The sequence below is a fragment of the Sarcophilus harrisii genome, chromosome 1 (genome assembly GCF_902635505.1).
Source record: "Sarcophilus harrisii chromosome 1, mSarHar1.11, whole genome shotgun sequence".
Taxonomy (NCBI): Eukaryota; Metazoa; Chordata; class Mammalia; order Dasyuromorphia; family Dasyuridae; genus Sarcophilus; species Sarcophilus harrisii.
The window spans coordinates 134,671,509-134,687,211 of record NC_045426.1 but is presented as its reverse complement, the minus strand read 5'-3'; the positions used below and the strand labels follow the sequence as shown (position 1 = coordinate 134,687,211).

Here is a 15,703-nt window from a genome sequence, read left to right as displayed (position 1 = left end):
TAAGAAGAACCAAGTCTTTCATCGTTATCATTGCACATTCTTGCTGTTATTGTGTACAATGTATTCCTGGTTCTACTTGTTTTGCTTCACATCAGTTCATGCAAATCTTTTCAGGCCTTTCTGTAATCAACCTGTTCATCATTTTATATAGAACAATTGTATTCCATTACCTTCATATACCACAACCTGTTCAGTCATTCCCCAACTGATGTGCATCCACTCCTTTCCCAATTCTTTGCTACCACAAAAAGAGCTGCTACAAACATGTTTGCACGTGTGGGTCCTTTTCCCTCCTTTATGATTTCCTTGGGATACAGACTCAGTAATGGCACTGCTGGGTCAAAGGGTATGTATAGTTTTATGCCCTTTGGGCATAGTTTGGTGAACAATTATTGATGAAGAAGTTGGCTAAATTTGTGGAAGACTAAGAATAACAGGGATAGCTTGAATGCTGCACTGGTCCAATTTTCTTCCACTTCCCACAACTTAAAAGATCTTGAGAAAGGCTGATAGCACTTTGGAGCACTTTTTAAAAGTATTTTTTTGGGGGTGACTAGTTGGTGCAGTGGATAGAGCATCAGCCCTGAACTCAGACCTGAGTTCAAATCTAGCCTCAGACACTTAACACTTCCTAGCTGTGTGACCCTGGGCAAGTCACTTAACTCCAATTGCCTCAGGGGAAAAAAAGTATTTTTGGAAGGGCATAGGCAAGAATTATCCAGATTTAGAGGCTAGATGGCTTACCATTTGCATTTGGGGGAAGGGAGAGGAAAGAACTCACATTGATGAGATCCAGGATGCAGGAAAGATGCTGTCTCAATGTGCTTTTCATGAGGACCTATACTGTCTCACTGAGAGATCTTGTTCCCAGGGCTCTGAACACAGAAGGTGCTTAATAAGTGTCTTTCCATATTGATAGAATGGACATTCTAAAGTATAGAAGGAAGGATTCTGGGAGGTCACTCCTGATTTGGGCTCTGAAGGCATCAGAAAAAACACAACCTGCCCCTCTCTCCCCCCATCCCCTAAACACAGGATCAGGTCCCAGTCCCATTTGCCTCACAAGATCAAATGGTGAAGAAGGATACACACGCACATACACACACACACACACGCCGTTCAACACTCAAAACATAAAGAAAAAAAAATCCCCCTAAACCACAACTTGCTGGCTCAGCACATCTTTTTCCCCTTTCTAGCTTAGGAAAGAATGCGAGTTGAGGCCCGCCTTACCCGTCCTCCCACCCCCCGACTGTACCATTCAATCCAGTCCACTGGGGAAGGGGAAATTAAAAAAAAAATAAGTTATATTTTCGTCCCCCGCAACCCTCGTTGCTATGCTATTGCTATCACACCTCCTGCTGAACGTCACCCCAATCACAAAAGGTCCTGAAGGATTTGCTTTGCTTGCAAGGTCACTTCTGGGAGCCCTGAACTCTGGACTACAGCTGGGCAGGGGACATAAACAAGCGGGGTATAAATAGCGGCCCGAGCGGGCGGCTGGGGACCAGTCGCGTTGGGGAAGCGGTCGCAGCCGGGCTCCCCTGGGCAGAGCCGATCCGAGCGCGCCGCGGGAGCGTAAGTGGGCACCCCGCTCTCCCCCTTTGAGTCTAGCATTTAGGGTTTTTGTTTCTTCCTCCCTGACTTATGCCATACACAGACAGAACATGCAAGGCACACGCATGCACAAGGCACACACATCTGTCACGCATCCATCACATAACGGGGTTTGTGGGAAGAAACGCCATTCATGATCATTATTTTTAAGTCACCACGAAGCGGGCTAAGTGAGCGTCTGTCCGGTCTTGGGGAGCGGGGGTTTGGGGCTCGGATAACGGGCAGCCTGCGAGGGGACGGTTTCTGGTTATTCTGAGCCGGGTTTTCTAGCGGATCTCAAGGCTAGGGATCCAGGCGCTTTGTTGGACGTGACCGCGGGGACAGGTTCCTAGAAATAAAGCAGGATGCAGTCTCGGCGGCAATAGGAAGCAGCTCTAACTACCCCTGCCCGCAAGGTTATTGTTAGGGACGGGGAGGAGAGGAGGGTCTCCATGGCAAGTTGCAGCTGCTGCATCCGCAGTTAACGGGATCTGCGGAGTCTTCCCCATCTCAGGCGCCGCAGGAGAGGTAGCTGGCGAGTAGAGGCTCAAATAAGCCCCGAAGCTTAAGCCGCCCGGGTTACGATTTCGCCACAGACTAGGGAGGAGGCAGGAGGAGGAGATCATCGACCAATGGGCCCCGATGGTGTTTTTCTCTTTGCCAGGAGGTAACTTTCTGGAAAAGTTCTGGGGTAAGAAAGTTGAGAATGTCAAGTGGAGGAGGAAACAAGGAGCCGTTCCTTACCCATGCTGTTATAGGCGAGCTTTGGGGAGTGTTCATTTATGAGGTCTGGGAGTGGATGTGCTTTGATAATAATTAACATATAGATCAACCCCATCATCTATACTGTAATTTCGTTTGGGTCACTTAAAGTTGAAAATATAAATCATTTTAGGGAATATTTATTAATAAATATTAAAGATTTGTTTATTTGATACTCTTTAGTAGGGAGTATCAAAAGGCTATACTCATAAATTAAAAATCAGCAATAATTCAATGCTTCGAGGTTTTCTGGATTCCAGTCCCAGAATTCTATCTACTGTGTCACTATATGTTATATACAAAATATTTTTAAGTTAAGTAGGTAGGAGATAGAATTATTTCATGACTCAGAGCATAACGCCCTGTGACTTCTCCTTTTGAGAGAGGCCATAATATTGACTTTGTTTATATGTCCGTTGTTGTTTTTGCCCGGAACTAATTGTTTATTAAAGTGGCAAAAGTAAACAGGGCTGAGGTCACTTTTAAATAGCTAAAACTCCAGAGAAATGACATCAGTAAAGCCAGAGAAGAATATAAGCCTTTCTAGTTAAACATAAAAGATCTTTTTAAAAATGGAATCCAACAAACAAAAGCTGACAAATGAAGGTTACCAAAGTTATTACAAGTTATTTGTCTACTTATGTTATTGTGAGTTACAGTATCATTAGGAGTGTCCTGGAAGGACTGAAGTAGGTATTGTCCTGAAATCCTTTGTGTTTTACACAGAGAATTCCAGAGGAAGCTTCATAATGATATTACAGAATTATGGCCATAAGAGGTCACATCATATTATATTTTTTCTATGTAGATAGGATTTTATCCTGTTTTTGAAGTGTTAAATAATGCGGGGGTCATAATTCAGACCCTGACTCTTTTCAATAGAAAAAGTATATAGAAGGATCCAAATGAATCATTGGAGGAGCTATCATAAAATGAAACTTTTTTCTTTTTTTTTTAAAAATGCTTTTTATTTACAAGATATATGCATGGGTAATTTTTCAGCATTGACAATTGCAAAACCTTTTGTTCCAACTTTTCCCCTTCTTCCCTCCACCCCTTTCCCCAAATGGTAGGTTGACCAATACATGTTAAATATGTTAAAGTATAAGTTAAATACAATATATGTATACATGTCCAAACAGTTATATAAAATGAAACTTTTAGCCACATGCAATAATACAGGCTGACTTAAAACAGTATCATATTTTCCAGGACCAAGAACTTGTTTGTTTTGCTAATTTATTGGATAATGCATTGTCATGATACCATGCCTCCCCTAGTCTTCCACCAATGTTCATTTCTATTGTGAATAATTTTCTTACTAAATTTTGGTTGTTTTAGCAATTCCAAAAAATATTCTTGTTTGAATAATTCTGGGACTGCCATACAACACAAAAGCTCCTTGGTTTTGGAATTCTGACATCATCCTTTACCCATATACTCCTCGGTCAAAGCCCACTTCATTTATCTTTTAGTAGTTTCCTTTCCCTAAAACACTTTTGTCTGTAAAACAGCATTTCAAATCTTTATGATCATTTGACAGTTGCCCCTTCATAGAGTTCCTGGCAAGCATAAATCTCTAGTCCTGAGTTGGTCCTTTAAAACTACATTTCTAAACCCCAAGGAGAATATCCTAATTCCAGATAAAAACTATCTTCTCATGGCTCAAGAATTTACTCCGACAACAGTGGGATGTTATTGTATAAATCATTTTCTCTCTGAGCTTGTTTCCTCACCTGCAAGGTTGAGATATATCATACTTGCAATTATTTACCTCATAATCTTGTGAGTAAAGCATTTTAAATACTTTAAAATACCATAAAAGTGAGTGATTGATCTAATGATTATTAGCCGTGGATTTACCAGATGAACTTCAGGGAACTGAAGGAAAATGGGAAATGAACTTTGGGCTTCAGGGAGCCTTAAAGTTCCTATTTCAAGTTTATTTTGGCTAGAGTTGTCTTTAGGAATCTAAGGGCAGTGAACTTTAGGTTAATAAGTATAAATTCCTGACAATTCAGCAAACAGAAAGATAGGCTTTCAGGAATGGGAGAAAACACAGGGAGGTTGGAAGAGATAGGGAAACCCATCTAATGATTCTAAAGCTAGCCTGGTTCATTTGCCTCTACTTTCCTTGGCTTTCTTCCTGTCCTGGTTATTTTAAGGTCTATCATTTTGATTATTCCTCCAAATTTATATGTCCTTTTTTAGTCCTCATAGAGAAGGTATTCTTAATCTGGAGTCCGTAGATAGGTTTTAGTGATTTCTTGAATCTGGATGGGGGAAATTACTCTTTACTTCAATGTAATTCATGTCCTTTATAATTCCATTTGCTTTATTTTAAGAAACAATGTAGAAACAACTGAGTCTCGTACCTGATTAGCTAGGATAATTAGTTAAACCAGGAGTCTTCGTTGCTTCTTTCTCAGGAGACTGTATTTCAAGCGAACTCTCTCTCAAGCCCATCTCATATCGCTTACCATCTCTCCTATAGCCTCTGATGCTCTGGCATTGAGGTGTCCTGAAATTTTCCTGTTCTACTTCCAGCCTTGCTCCTCTCACCCCCTTTTTGTGCTACTTGCTTTGGGTACCAGAATTTTCTATTATTATGACTCTATATTGGGCAGAGTTTTGTTGGATTTTTTATTTGTTTGTTTTTCCTTTCTTTTGGGGAGGCCACAGTAATTCAGCTATTAAGGTGGATCTGGCTGAGCCATCTTACAATGTAAGGTACAGCCTAGTATAGTTTCAAAGACATTGTAGTATGTAGGATCTGAGTCCCAAGGGTTAAGATTTAGTTACGTTCTAGGAGTACCTTGGAAGTGGAGCTTTGTGATAAAAACGATTTTTTCAATTGTATTTGGTATTTTAAAGCTCTACAAGGAGGACACATGTATTATGGTGTCTGTAATGCTGGACTGGAGTCAGAAGAATCCTGGGTTTGAATTTTGCTCCTGACACTAGTAGTATGACCTTGTGTTATAATCTTTCAGACCCTCAGTTTCCTCACATGTAAAATGGGGATAGTAATACCGGGAACATTTGTCTCACCTTGTAATTTTGAAGATCAAATGAAATCATAGCTCTTCAGATCTTACCACTGTGCTTGTCATATAGTAGCACTTATTAAATGCTAATAAATGTACTCCTTCACTCATTATGCATGTTAAGCTCTTTGGAAACCTTAAGATACTACATAAATGTCAGTGATTATCATCATTGGTACTATATACTGGTTTGCTTATTTCCAGGAAACCTCCACAATGTGGAGAGGCCTGGCACTTGCCCTGGCTCTCTGTCTCCTCCCCTATGGAGGAACAGAGAGCCAGGTACAAAGTGCCCGGTGCAAAGAACCTCCAAAATGGCACATAAGAGGTGAATATCCAATGCTGAATTCTCTGGGTAGAGTGACTGTGCTTGCCCTCCTCCAAGCCAGCTGATACTTGTGCATTCTGCAGGCCTCCAGGTAAGATGGTTTCAAGATTTTAAAAGACATTTAAAGATTTTTATTTATGTCCCATACTGCCACAAAGTATTTTATTTTTCACTTCTCTGATGCTTATCATAAAATAATTATGTATTATGGTTCTCTGTGTTTGTGCATTATTCCTCTGCTTGACTATAAGTTTCATAAGGGCAGGGACTCATCTTTTATTTGAATAGTTTTATACTGAATTTATAGTTTTAAAAAATATTCAATATAATAAATATAAATACTAATATTTAATAAATATAAAATAAAATATATCATATTAAATTTATATTAAAAACTTTGCCACCTTTTCATCAGTGGATCTATTTTGGCACTGAAGTGGGTATTTTAGCCTACCCCCTTCTCCTCCTACTCCCCCAGACAGCAAGCAATTTGATATAATTTAAATATGTGCAATTCTTCTAAAATATTTCCATATTAACATTTATTTTATAAAATTTTGAGTTCTAAATTTTTCTCTTTTCCTCCCTCCCTTCCCTTCTTCTTAAAATGGTAAACAATTTAATATAGGTTATATATGTGATGCTTTTTTATCTTGTGGCTCTTGTCTGGGTTTTCTATAGGTCCTCTACAAAGGATTACTTATTGGGCTGGGAGCCGTCTTCTAGGTCTTCTTACATTTTGTGGGTACCAGGGTAGTTCTTGATCTATCCATATTTTATCCCTTGGAAGGCAGTCTCCCTGCTTTTCTAAAATTTATTTCTTAAATATTTCTCTGTCACTTTTGTATATAGAGTATCATGTGGTAGTCTTGTGCCTATCTTAGGTCTTTCCCATGACCTTGATCACGGTATGCTGAGATCAGAATCATAAAGTATCACCCAGAGATCATGTATGTTAACATGATGAGTTTTTGTGCCAGGGATGGCTTAAGATTCTTAAAATCACTTAAAATCAGTTCCTCAAACTGATTTAGCTTCTCCTTTTTCTTTGGTCAATTTGGTCAATTGTTGTAAGTCACTAGTGTGTATACATATATATGTATATGTATGTGTATGTTGTAAGTCACTAGTGTATGTTTTTTTTTTAAATCTATTTAGTTTTTTTCTCTTTCTATGGATTGCTGTCCTTAATCATAACTCAAATCGAGGACGTCCTATAAGATTCTGGAGTTTGATCCAATGACCCCAGTCTCATCTGAAAAAAAGAATCTTTGAAGAAACTCAGCATTTGTTGGGTTCTCCTCTTCCACTGGGTCTTTGAGCAGAGTCCTCCATGACTGAGGGCAATGCCGTTGGAAAAAATATGTTTTATCATCACTTGGTGCTACTAACTATTGAACATAGTTTTCCCAACAATTGCATTTTTTGAGACATATTATATAATGTTAACATATGCATGAGGAATTCCTTGTTGGAATCTCTACTATCTATGAAGTGAATTCAGTTTCAGATTCTTATTCAGTAATCAACAAAGCATGATCACATATTCTTGGCACCTTTCATTCAGTAAGAATTGATATAAATTGAATGCCTACTATGTGTTAGTTACTACTCTGGATGTTGGGATATGAAGATAAAAACAAAATACTAGTTTTTATTTTGATACAACTTTGTTTGCAAAAGTTTACCTAACTCCCTCTCATATTTTTACCTAGGGTATTCTTGACATGTATGGAGATCATTATCTTTTTTTCTTTGGTCATCTAATACCTTTATCTTATTTCTTTATTTACCAATTTTTACAGTTGATTATTCTTAAATTTTTGTAAAGATGGGAAAGTAGTTATTGATGATGTCTTTTTGATTATCTTTCTTAAATGTGCTGGAGATAGAAAGATAAAACTTAAACTGACACTGTCCTCAATGAGCTTACATTCTAACTGAAAGCAATTATTATCTGAGATTTTCACATATTGTAAATGCCCAAGAAATGTTTGGTGATTGTTTTTAAAAGAAGAAAGCTATGTTGTAAAAATACATATTCATCATATCTAAAACTTAACTGGACAACATTGTGTAGAATAATGTCATCATCTAGATATCTTTATTCCAAAATTTATTGATTTAAAAACAATTTTCAAACTACCATTAAAAAGCTACTTTAAATAGAAGTCAAATTATTAAGTGTTTGGTAGTGAATATGTATTTTTTCAAATTTTTTTTGTTTTTTCCATTGATTTTTGTTTAAATTATAATTGTTTTGGAATGTTCTTATGGTGTAATAAAAAGAATTTGGGTTTGGAATCAGAGGATATGAGTTCAGATTCTGGCTCTGTTATAGCTAACCTATGTGACCTATGAGACTTAACGCCTCTGGTCCTCAGCTTTCTCTTATGTAAAATGAGGAAGTTGGAGTAGATATAATCTCTAATATGCTTTCTAATTATAAATTCTATGCAATTTCACAAAATATAACCAAATATTAGAAATTTGGTTTCTAGAAAAAGTGAATGGGATAGCATTTAGGCCTGAAAGACTGGTAACTATTTCTGCCACAAAATTCAAGGAAGAAAAGGTAATTCTGACTTCCTTAAGGTGTTTGAATTTACAGGAAAATGTGGCTAAGAAGGAATTATAATTTATTCAACAAACATTTGTCAGGCACCCACTATGTATAGAGCACCAGGCACTAGGGCATGACACGAATACAACGAAAATGCATCTTTCCTCAAAAACATTTACAACAGTTACATTTAGAAAACGTCTATCAACCAAAAGTTAGTGTAGCCAAAAGTGTATTCTGTTGAAATGTGTTATGTATTAGGGGTATTTGCCATAATCTTTATTCCTCTATTTTCCCCAATATTTTTTCACTGATAGAGTATCAGTGTATAATCACGTTACTGGAATTACCGATTGAGACAAAACTGATCTTTTCACAATCACTGATTTCTGACAATCATGGAGGAGGACCCATTTCTCTCCCCTTATCCTTCCTTTGCAGCGAGAATATTAGATTGGGAGCAGAGACCAGGTCTTTCACTCAATAACTGTGTGACCTTGAGTTTAACCCCTCTGAACCCTAGTTTTATCATCTGAAAGATGGCCCAATATTATTTGTATTGCCTCCTACAATAGGGCTGCTGTGAGGCTAGGTGAGGTTATGTAAAACTCTCTTGTACTAAAATACATGTCAATTATTGGTATTTTTGAAGGTATACCTTCCTTCCCACATTCCATGTTCACATAGTTCTAGGCTGGCAGCTTAAGGCCAACAGGGCTGTCTCTCTCCCAGATCTACTTATAACTTTAGTATCTATTATAGCTGACACTAACAGTTTTGGGTTCCTCCAGCTCTGTTTTTTCACCCTTGCTGCAATTCCCTCAGAAATCTCCAAATCTGAAATGTTTGGAGTGGCACTTTCTGTTCCCCAAAAAGACAGCTGGTCCAGTCCTTACTATCCTCACAATTAGCTTGGGTGCTCCCTGACACTAGCTCTGATGCTTTTTCTTTCCCTCAGTTCAGGCCAAGCCAGGAGTTGCAGAAGGGGGAAATAGAAAGAAGAAAAAATGAAGAAAAAGGAAGGGAGGTATGAAGATAGGGAAGTGAAATATGAAGATAGGGAAGTGAAAAATAAGAAGAGAAAAAGGACCACAGAGAGGTGTTGATTCATAACTAATAAATATATCTATTACTTAAATAAAATGAGAAAAATTTTCTTCCCCAATATTTTAGGTTGGAAGACCTGCGAGTGAAATTGGAAAGAGAAGGATTTTCCAATATCTCATATATTGTTGTCAACCATCAGGGAAACCCATCTCAATTAAATTTCAAAGAGCTAAAAGACAAAGTTTCAGAGAATATTACTGTTTATCAACAAGAAGTGAACCAACAAGATGTCTGGACTGTGTTAAACGGCAGCAAGGATGACTTTCTCATATATGACAGGTATGTTCTTATATATAGAACTATAGCATTAAATGAAAGAAACCTCATTTTTTCATATTTTACTCTTTAAAAAATTGTTTTGCTTTATTACAAGACCATATTTTCATTAAAAGAAGTACATCATTGTGTTTTGGTTTTATTTTTTTCCTTATGAATAAGCAAAGCACTTAATATTAGAATATTTTGCTTTTCTAGCATGTATGGAAAGGAGGACAAATGACATCAATAAACAGAGCAAAACACTTTCATTTTATATTTACATATGAACTATAACAAAGAAAAATGAACTTCCATATCATATGTAGTTCTAATACAAGTAATCTGGGAGTTGTTTTCATTCAGGGAAGAATAACATAGTCAAAATTGGAGGTAATATGACAGCAGATAGGATACTAGGTTGGGATGTTCAGATTTATCCTCTGATATGTTCTATCTCTGTGACCCTGGACAAGTCACTTAATCTTACTGTACCTCAGTTTCCTTTTCTGTAAAACAATGAGGTTGGTTCTATGATCCCATTCATCTCTAACTCTGTGTTCTTTAGCCTTTAGAATTCTAAAAGCCTGATCTTATTTATTATAAGAATACCTAAATTTTAAAATTCTGGAACATGTTTTATTCATAGTACTGCCATTTAACTTGCATTTAAGAATTCAGTATGGTAAATTTAAAAAAATGTAGATATATTATTATCTTTGTATTTTGTTTTTGTTTAGATGTGGTCGTCTTGTGTATCATCTTGGTTTGCCTTACACCTTTCTGACTTTCTCTTATGTGGAAGAAGCCATTAAAGTTGCTTACTGTGAAAAAAGCTGTGGAAACTGCTCATACACGGTATCTTCATTTTATTAAATCTAAGGGGAAAAGGAAATAATTCTAGGAGATGTTTAAGAAAGTTGGTGTTTTGTGACTAAGCTAATCAATATCAAAGTAATTTACAACACTGTTATTTAAAATTCAACATATTTTTCAGTATGCTAGGTCCATTTCTGAAAAAAGTTTTAACCTGAAAGATCAGCCATGCATAATGCTATTTAGATAACACAGTGCTATTGTGTTAATATCAAAGTTGTGTTTCCATTGTTGGCATTGGTTGTTATTGCTGTTTCAAATAGAAAAATGTTTTCTTTATAATTTACATTTAATGTTTCAAAGCATTTTCCATCCAAGAAATTTACAGTTCCATAAAAATTTATTAAAATATAAATTGACCATGGGAATCTTCAGATAACTAGATACCATACCATATCTACCATACCAGATATCTACCATAGATAGATACCATCAGTTGACCTACATGGAAGCTTTCTCCTAATAATAGAACTGATTATCATGATATTTGGGCCTAAAAAGCAAATGTAGCTTTGAGTGACTAATTGAAAGAGTGTGTGTCTATTATCTCTGATACCTTTTTACAGGGCTCTGGACATAGGGGATACTCAGAATGTACTTATGGATTCTAGAGGAACTATACTGCTTTATGTAACTAGCTGTCAAAGCATAGAAACGTTCCCAATCTTAGTCATCTTACTTCATATCTTTCTAATTTCCTTCTTTGGATTCACCTGAACCTGTATAAATACTGATCACGACAGTCTGTAAGATCCCTTCCAGCTCTAAATTTACAATTTTGTCTTCTAAAAATATCCCTGTTATAATTATACAATATCTTACAAAGTAATAAAAACCTAATTTTGATCCTAGAGAAACAATAGAAATTCCTTAAAGAGAACATAGTGAATATATCTATATCTATCTATTTATCTATATATATGTACATATATCTCAGTATGTGTGTGTATAGAGTACCTATTTGACATACAATAATTTCTACAGTTAATTTCTGAAAACTACTTAAGAGATTTTGTTTTGTCATTCTGTTCCTTTAGTTTGGTTTAGAGATTTCTACCCTTTTAATCACTTACTCAGATTGTGCATAAATAAAGGTTAAATGCTTCCAAGTTCTTCCTTAATACAAGTGTTAATGAAGACATGATCTTTAAAAGCTGCTGCTTAATAGTTATATACTAATATCTCAACAGAACTTCTATGAATTCCAAAGTCTCCTAAAATGTGCCATTGGAGCACAATGACCCTGATTTCTTGAACTGATTTTAATGTGTTTGATTTCCCCCCCCTCCCGAGGCAATTGGGGTTAAGTGACTTACCCAGGGTCACACTGCTAGGAAGTTTTTAGTTATTTAGTTATTTGTTTTTTAGTTACTCTTTTTTTTTTTTTTAATTATAGTTTTTTATTTACAAGATATATGTATGGGTAATTTTTCAGCATTGACAATTGCAAAACCTTTTGTTTCAACTTTTCCCCTCCTTCTCCCACCCCAGATGGCAGGTTGACCAATATATGTTAAATATTTTAAAGTATAAGTTAAATATAATATATGTATACATGTCCATACAGTTATTTTGCTGTACAAAAAGAATCAGACTTTGGAAATAGTATGCAATTACTGCTAGGAAGTGCTGAGTGTCTTGAGGCCAAATTTGAATTCAGGTCCTCCTGACTTCAGAGCCATGCTCTGTCCACTGCACCACCTAGCCACCCCAATGTGTTTGATTTTTGAAGAGGAAAAAATAGGTTTAGACTTAGTTTTGAGCTGCTGTACCAATAGACTTTGAAATCCTCATTAATTTCCCCTTCCTTATCCATGGGCACATTGATTAAACTTGAAGTCCTGAAGAAATAGTTACTAAGTTGTTAATTTTGGTTAGCTGAACTTACCAATGAAGCTATAGTGTTAGGGAGAGTTAAAAAACAAAACAATTTTCAGAACAATCCTATTGTATGAAGAAGTAAGTGTTTTCAAAGTATATGGCTGGCATTTTGAGTGTCACTGAGAGGTTAATTTGCCAACAATGCTGGATAATATGAATATTTCTGACTTAGATGCAGAGACCAGCAGTATTTGACTGGAGGCTTTCACCTCCAAATATATTCATCTTCTTTGTATGAAAATGGAAAATAATAGTATTAGCTCAGGTGAAAAATATAGTAAACTATCAACGCAATTTTTTTTCCCTGCAAAAGCAATGACAATCAGTGCAAGTAATGGAAATGAGAGTTAGTAGTTGGTTGTTCTTTAGTCGTGGTAATGTCTAGATGGCATCAGGGACTAATTTGGCATTACGAGAACATGTTTCAAACAGTGTGCTCAACAGAAAGGAAGAAGGTAACTGAATCATAACTATCCATTGGGTGTGCCAGAGATGGATCATCTCTCTGAATTTTTTCCCCCTATATCAAGGGAAGACATTTTAAAAGAGCTGCTGCTAAGTAGCTTATTTAGTGGTATTATTCTATTTCAGACCATAGATGATGAAAGTTTTTGTAAGAATGCATCTTCGGTAGCTGAGGAAGAACCAACTAGAACCCCTACGTCCCACCCCCCCCATCATCACCTCCGCCATCACCATGACCACCACCACCATCACCATCATCACCAGCATCACAGGCATGGGCATCAGCCTACAGAGAATAAGAAACCAGAAGATTCTGAGACAGCTGCTGATGTTCATTCTGCACAAGGTCTGCATCATCACCATGAGTCTACACACCAGCAGCACAGGCACACGGATCATCCCGGGAGCCAAGAAAATCCAGACGGCGGAGCTCTGGAGCTTTCCGCTCCAAGAAAAAAACTCTGACGAAAGGGAGGTTCTGGCTGTGCAAACCATCTACTCTGAAATTTGTCCCAGAGTTCAGAGTCGGCTCCTAGGAGCTGATGCTGACACTGTCGACATTTGATATTTGAACATTTAGGCAATTCGGTCACCTGACATTGTAAAGGCACTACACTTCCTTCCTCATGTAGCTGACAGGGGCAACGGGCAGAGGAGAACATCACTGAATCATGACAGTGACGTTTACCTCCAGCTGCCTGATATCCCAGTCAGCAGCTTGAGCCCACAGAAGCCAGCACTGCTTGAAAATGAAAAAATAAGGCAGGAAGGTGAAAATGATCTACAAATTAAAGTTCTTAAATATGAAAAAAAACCCCTCCAAATTTGGACATGACATTAGTTGGTAGTAAAGATAAATTTAAAAAAAATTGTAATATTTGTTCATTTCACAAGCTACCCAATTAATAAAAAGTGATCCTAAATTAGAATTGAATTTGTGTAAAGATATGAAAATCAGAACTTTAAACATTCAAATGACTATTATATTGGCTTCCAAAATAAGAACTTCCTGGCAAAGAAATTGTGAACCAAACCATATTATTTTAGTGCCAAACAAAAGGTGACTACAGCATCTGGTTAATATGTCTTTCTTGTTTCTCTTCCTGTGTTCTGTTTGCATTAATGAGGATAGAAGCGTAAACTATAACTTAGGGGCTTCTGTTGGATTGTTTGCAATTCAGAATGGAAGAAAAACAAAAAAAAACATATTTACCTTATTTTATATTACTTTTCTTTTTAGATATCTTTTTAATGCTACTTTTTCTAAGCTGAGAAATTAAAGAATAACACCTCATAGTTTGAAGTGCTAGAACATAATGCATATTAACTTTGCTTTAAAAAAGCACATGAAACCATATTACTTTAAAATAATAGCTTTTTATTATTGTGCATTTTTGTAGTTTAACTCATCTATTTGATTTTGGAGAGTTAGATATAGGGATAAAACTTTTACAATGTCTTGTTTTCTTTATTTAGCACTGAATCATATTGTCTAAACATTTGAGAGTGTTTCTGTAGAAAGGTCTGGAAATGAAAGAATAAAAGACTGGTATCTCATAAACAGGTTGCTTAGAAAGTGTTCCCATAGTCAATGATGGTTCAATAGGTCAACTTTCTCCTATGAACCTGAACTCTTTTATGGTTAATACTAATAAGCAGAATGTCAACTAGAATTTGAAAACAGGGTAAATGTGTGGGATTATTAAAAAAAAAAAGATGAACACACTCTCAATAAAACAAAGTTTAAGCTTTTCATGTGTGTGTGTGTATTTGTTAGATTAGCTGTTTCTGTGATACTGACCTATTGCAACTGTATATAAAGAGGCTGACTGCAAAGATCAGTTGTGATCAAGGCCGTTTTCGTTTGAGGTGAGGATCCTTGCTAATGATGAGGCGGCACTCTAAATCTCGAATGGTATCACGAAGAACCGCAATTTCTTTGTTTTTTTCTTCTTGGAGATGCTGGAGCTTCTAAATGAAGCAGTAAGTATTTTGTTAGTCCAGTTGGCATTTGTACTTTCCTCAGTACTCACAACAAGCCTATGAGGTAAAGGAATTTGTTTGGTTTTGGGAAGAAGGAATGCTGTGATTTTATTGCTCTAGGGAATTTCTACCTGGGCAGAACGCTAACAGCTTTGTAACTTTGTAACTTTGGCCTTTCAGCGCTACCTGGGCCACCTAAGAGCATTAGTGATTTGTATAAGATCATAAAGCTAGTCAACGCAAGGGATGCGATTTGGATGAGGCTGCCTCTTTTCTGTCAGGACTGTGAAATTTTAAAGTACAATTTTCTTCTTCACTTAGAAGTTTTTAAAAACAATCATATAGTTGCTATGAAACTATACAGCACAATGTGATAGCAATGTGTGGTCTAGGAATGGTGTGGTCTCAGGATGAATAGATTCACATTTTAGTAATGCCATTAAGATGACCACATGTACAGTGTTTTTTACAGGATCTTACAAATGGCACTGTTTATAATAAAATAATGTGAGAGAATGAAGATACATAATATTTTCCATCACTTTTCCCTTGGGAGTTCTAACTTGTTATTTAGTTATGAACATTATGATTTTTTTTTAAATTTTAAAATCTTTCTATATTGTGCTTTAAAGTTAGCAATCAAAGTCACAGAAAGGTAAGATATTAATAAGAAAACAATTAAAATTACAGTTTGCAGAAAGATTCATAGGTGTCCACTCCAATAAATAAGTTTGAGTTGTTTTAATCTTTTTTTTTTTTTTTTTTTTAAAGAAATACCACGGGGTGGCTTGGCTGCTAGGTAACGAATGTTTAAAACAGGGTTAAGAACATCTTTATTGG

The 15,703-nt window shown here is 36.4% G+C and overlaps 2 protein-coding genes across 2 annotated transcripts in view; one reads left to right on the top strand and one right to left on the bottom strand.

The window, feature by feature from the left end:
- Positions 1–1,372: 1,372 nt before the first annotated feature.
- Positions 1,373–14,633, top strand: SELENOP (selenoprotein P). The gene is made up of 5 exons (XM_012541412.3): positions 1,373–1,578; positions 5,610–5,824; positions 9,470–9,682; positions 10,399–10,516; positions 13,007–14,633. The coding sequence occupies exons 2-5, from the start codon at positions 5,622–5,624 to the stop codon at positions 13,382–13,384; spliced, it is 912 nt and encodes a 303-aa protein (XP_012396866.1). The 5' UTR covers positions 1,373–1,578; positions 5,610–5,621; the 3' UTR covers positions 13,385–14,633.
- The window catches only part of CCDC152 (coiled-coil domain containing 152), a 52,685-nt gene continuing 51,136 nt past the window's right edge, over positions 14,155–15,703 (bottom strand). Inside the window, exon 9 of the mRNA XM_003759907.3 lies at positions 14,155–14,851. Within this exon, the coding sequence (XP_003759955.1) occupies positions 14,729–14,851 (123 nt within the window). The 3' untranslated portion in view covers positions 14,155–14,728. The remainder of the gene's footprint in view (positions 14,852–15,703) is intronic.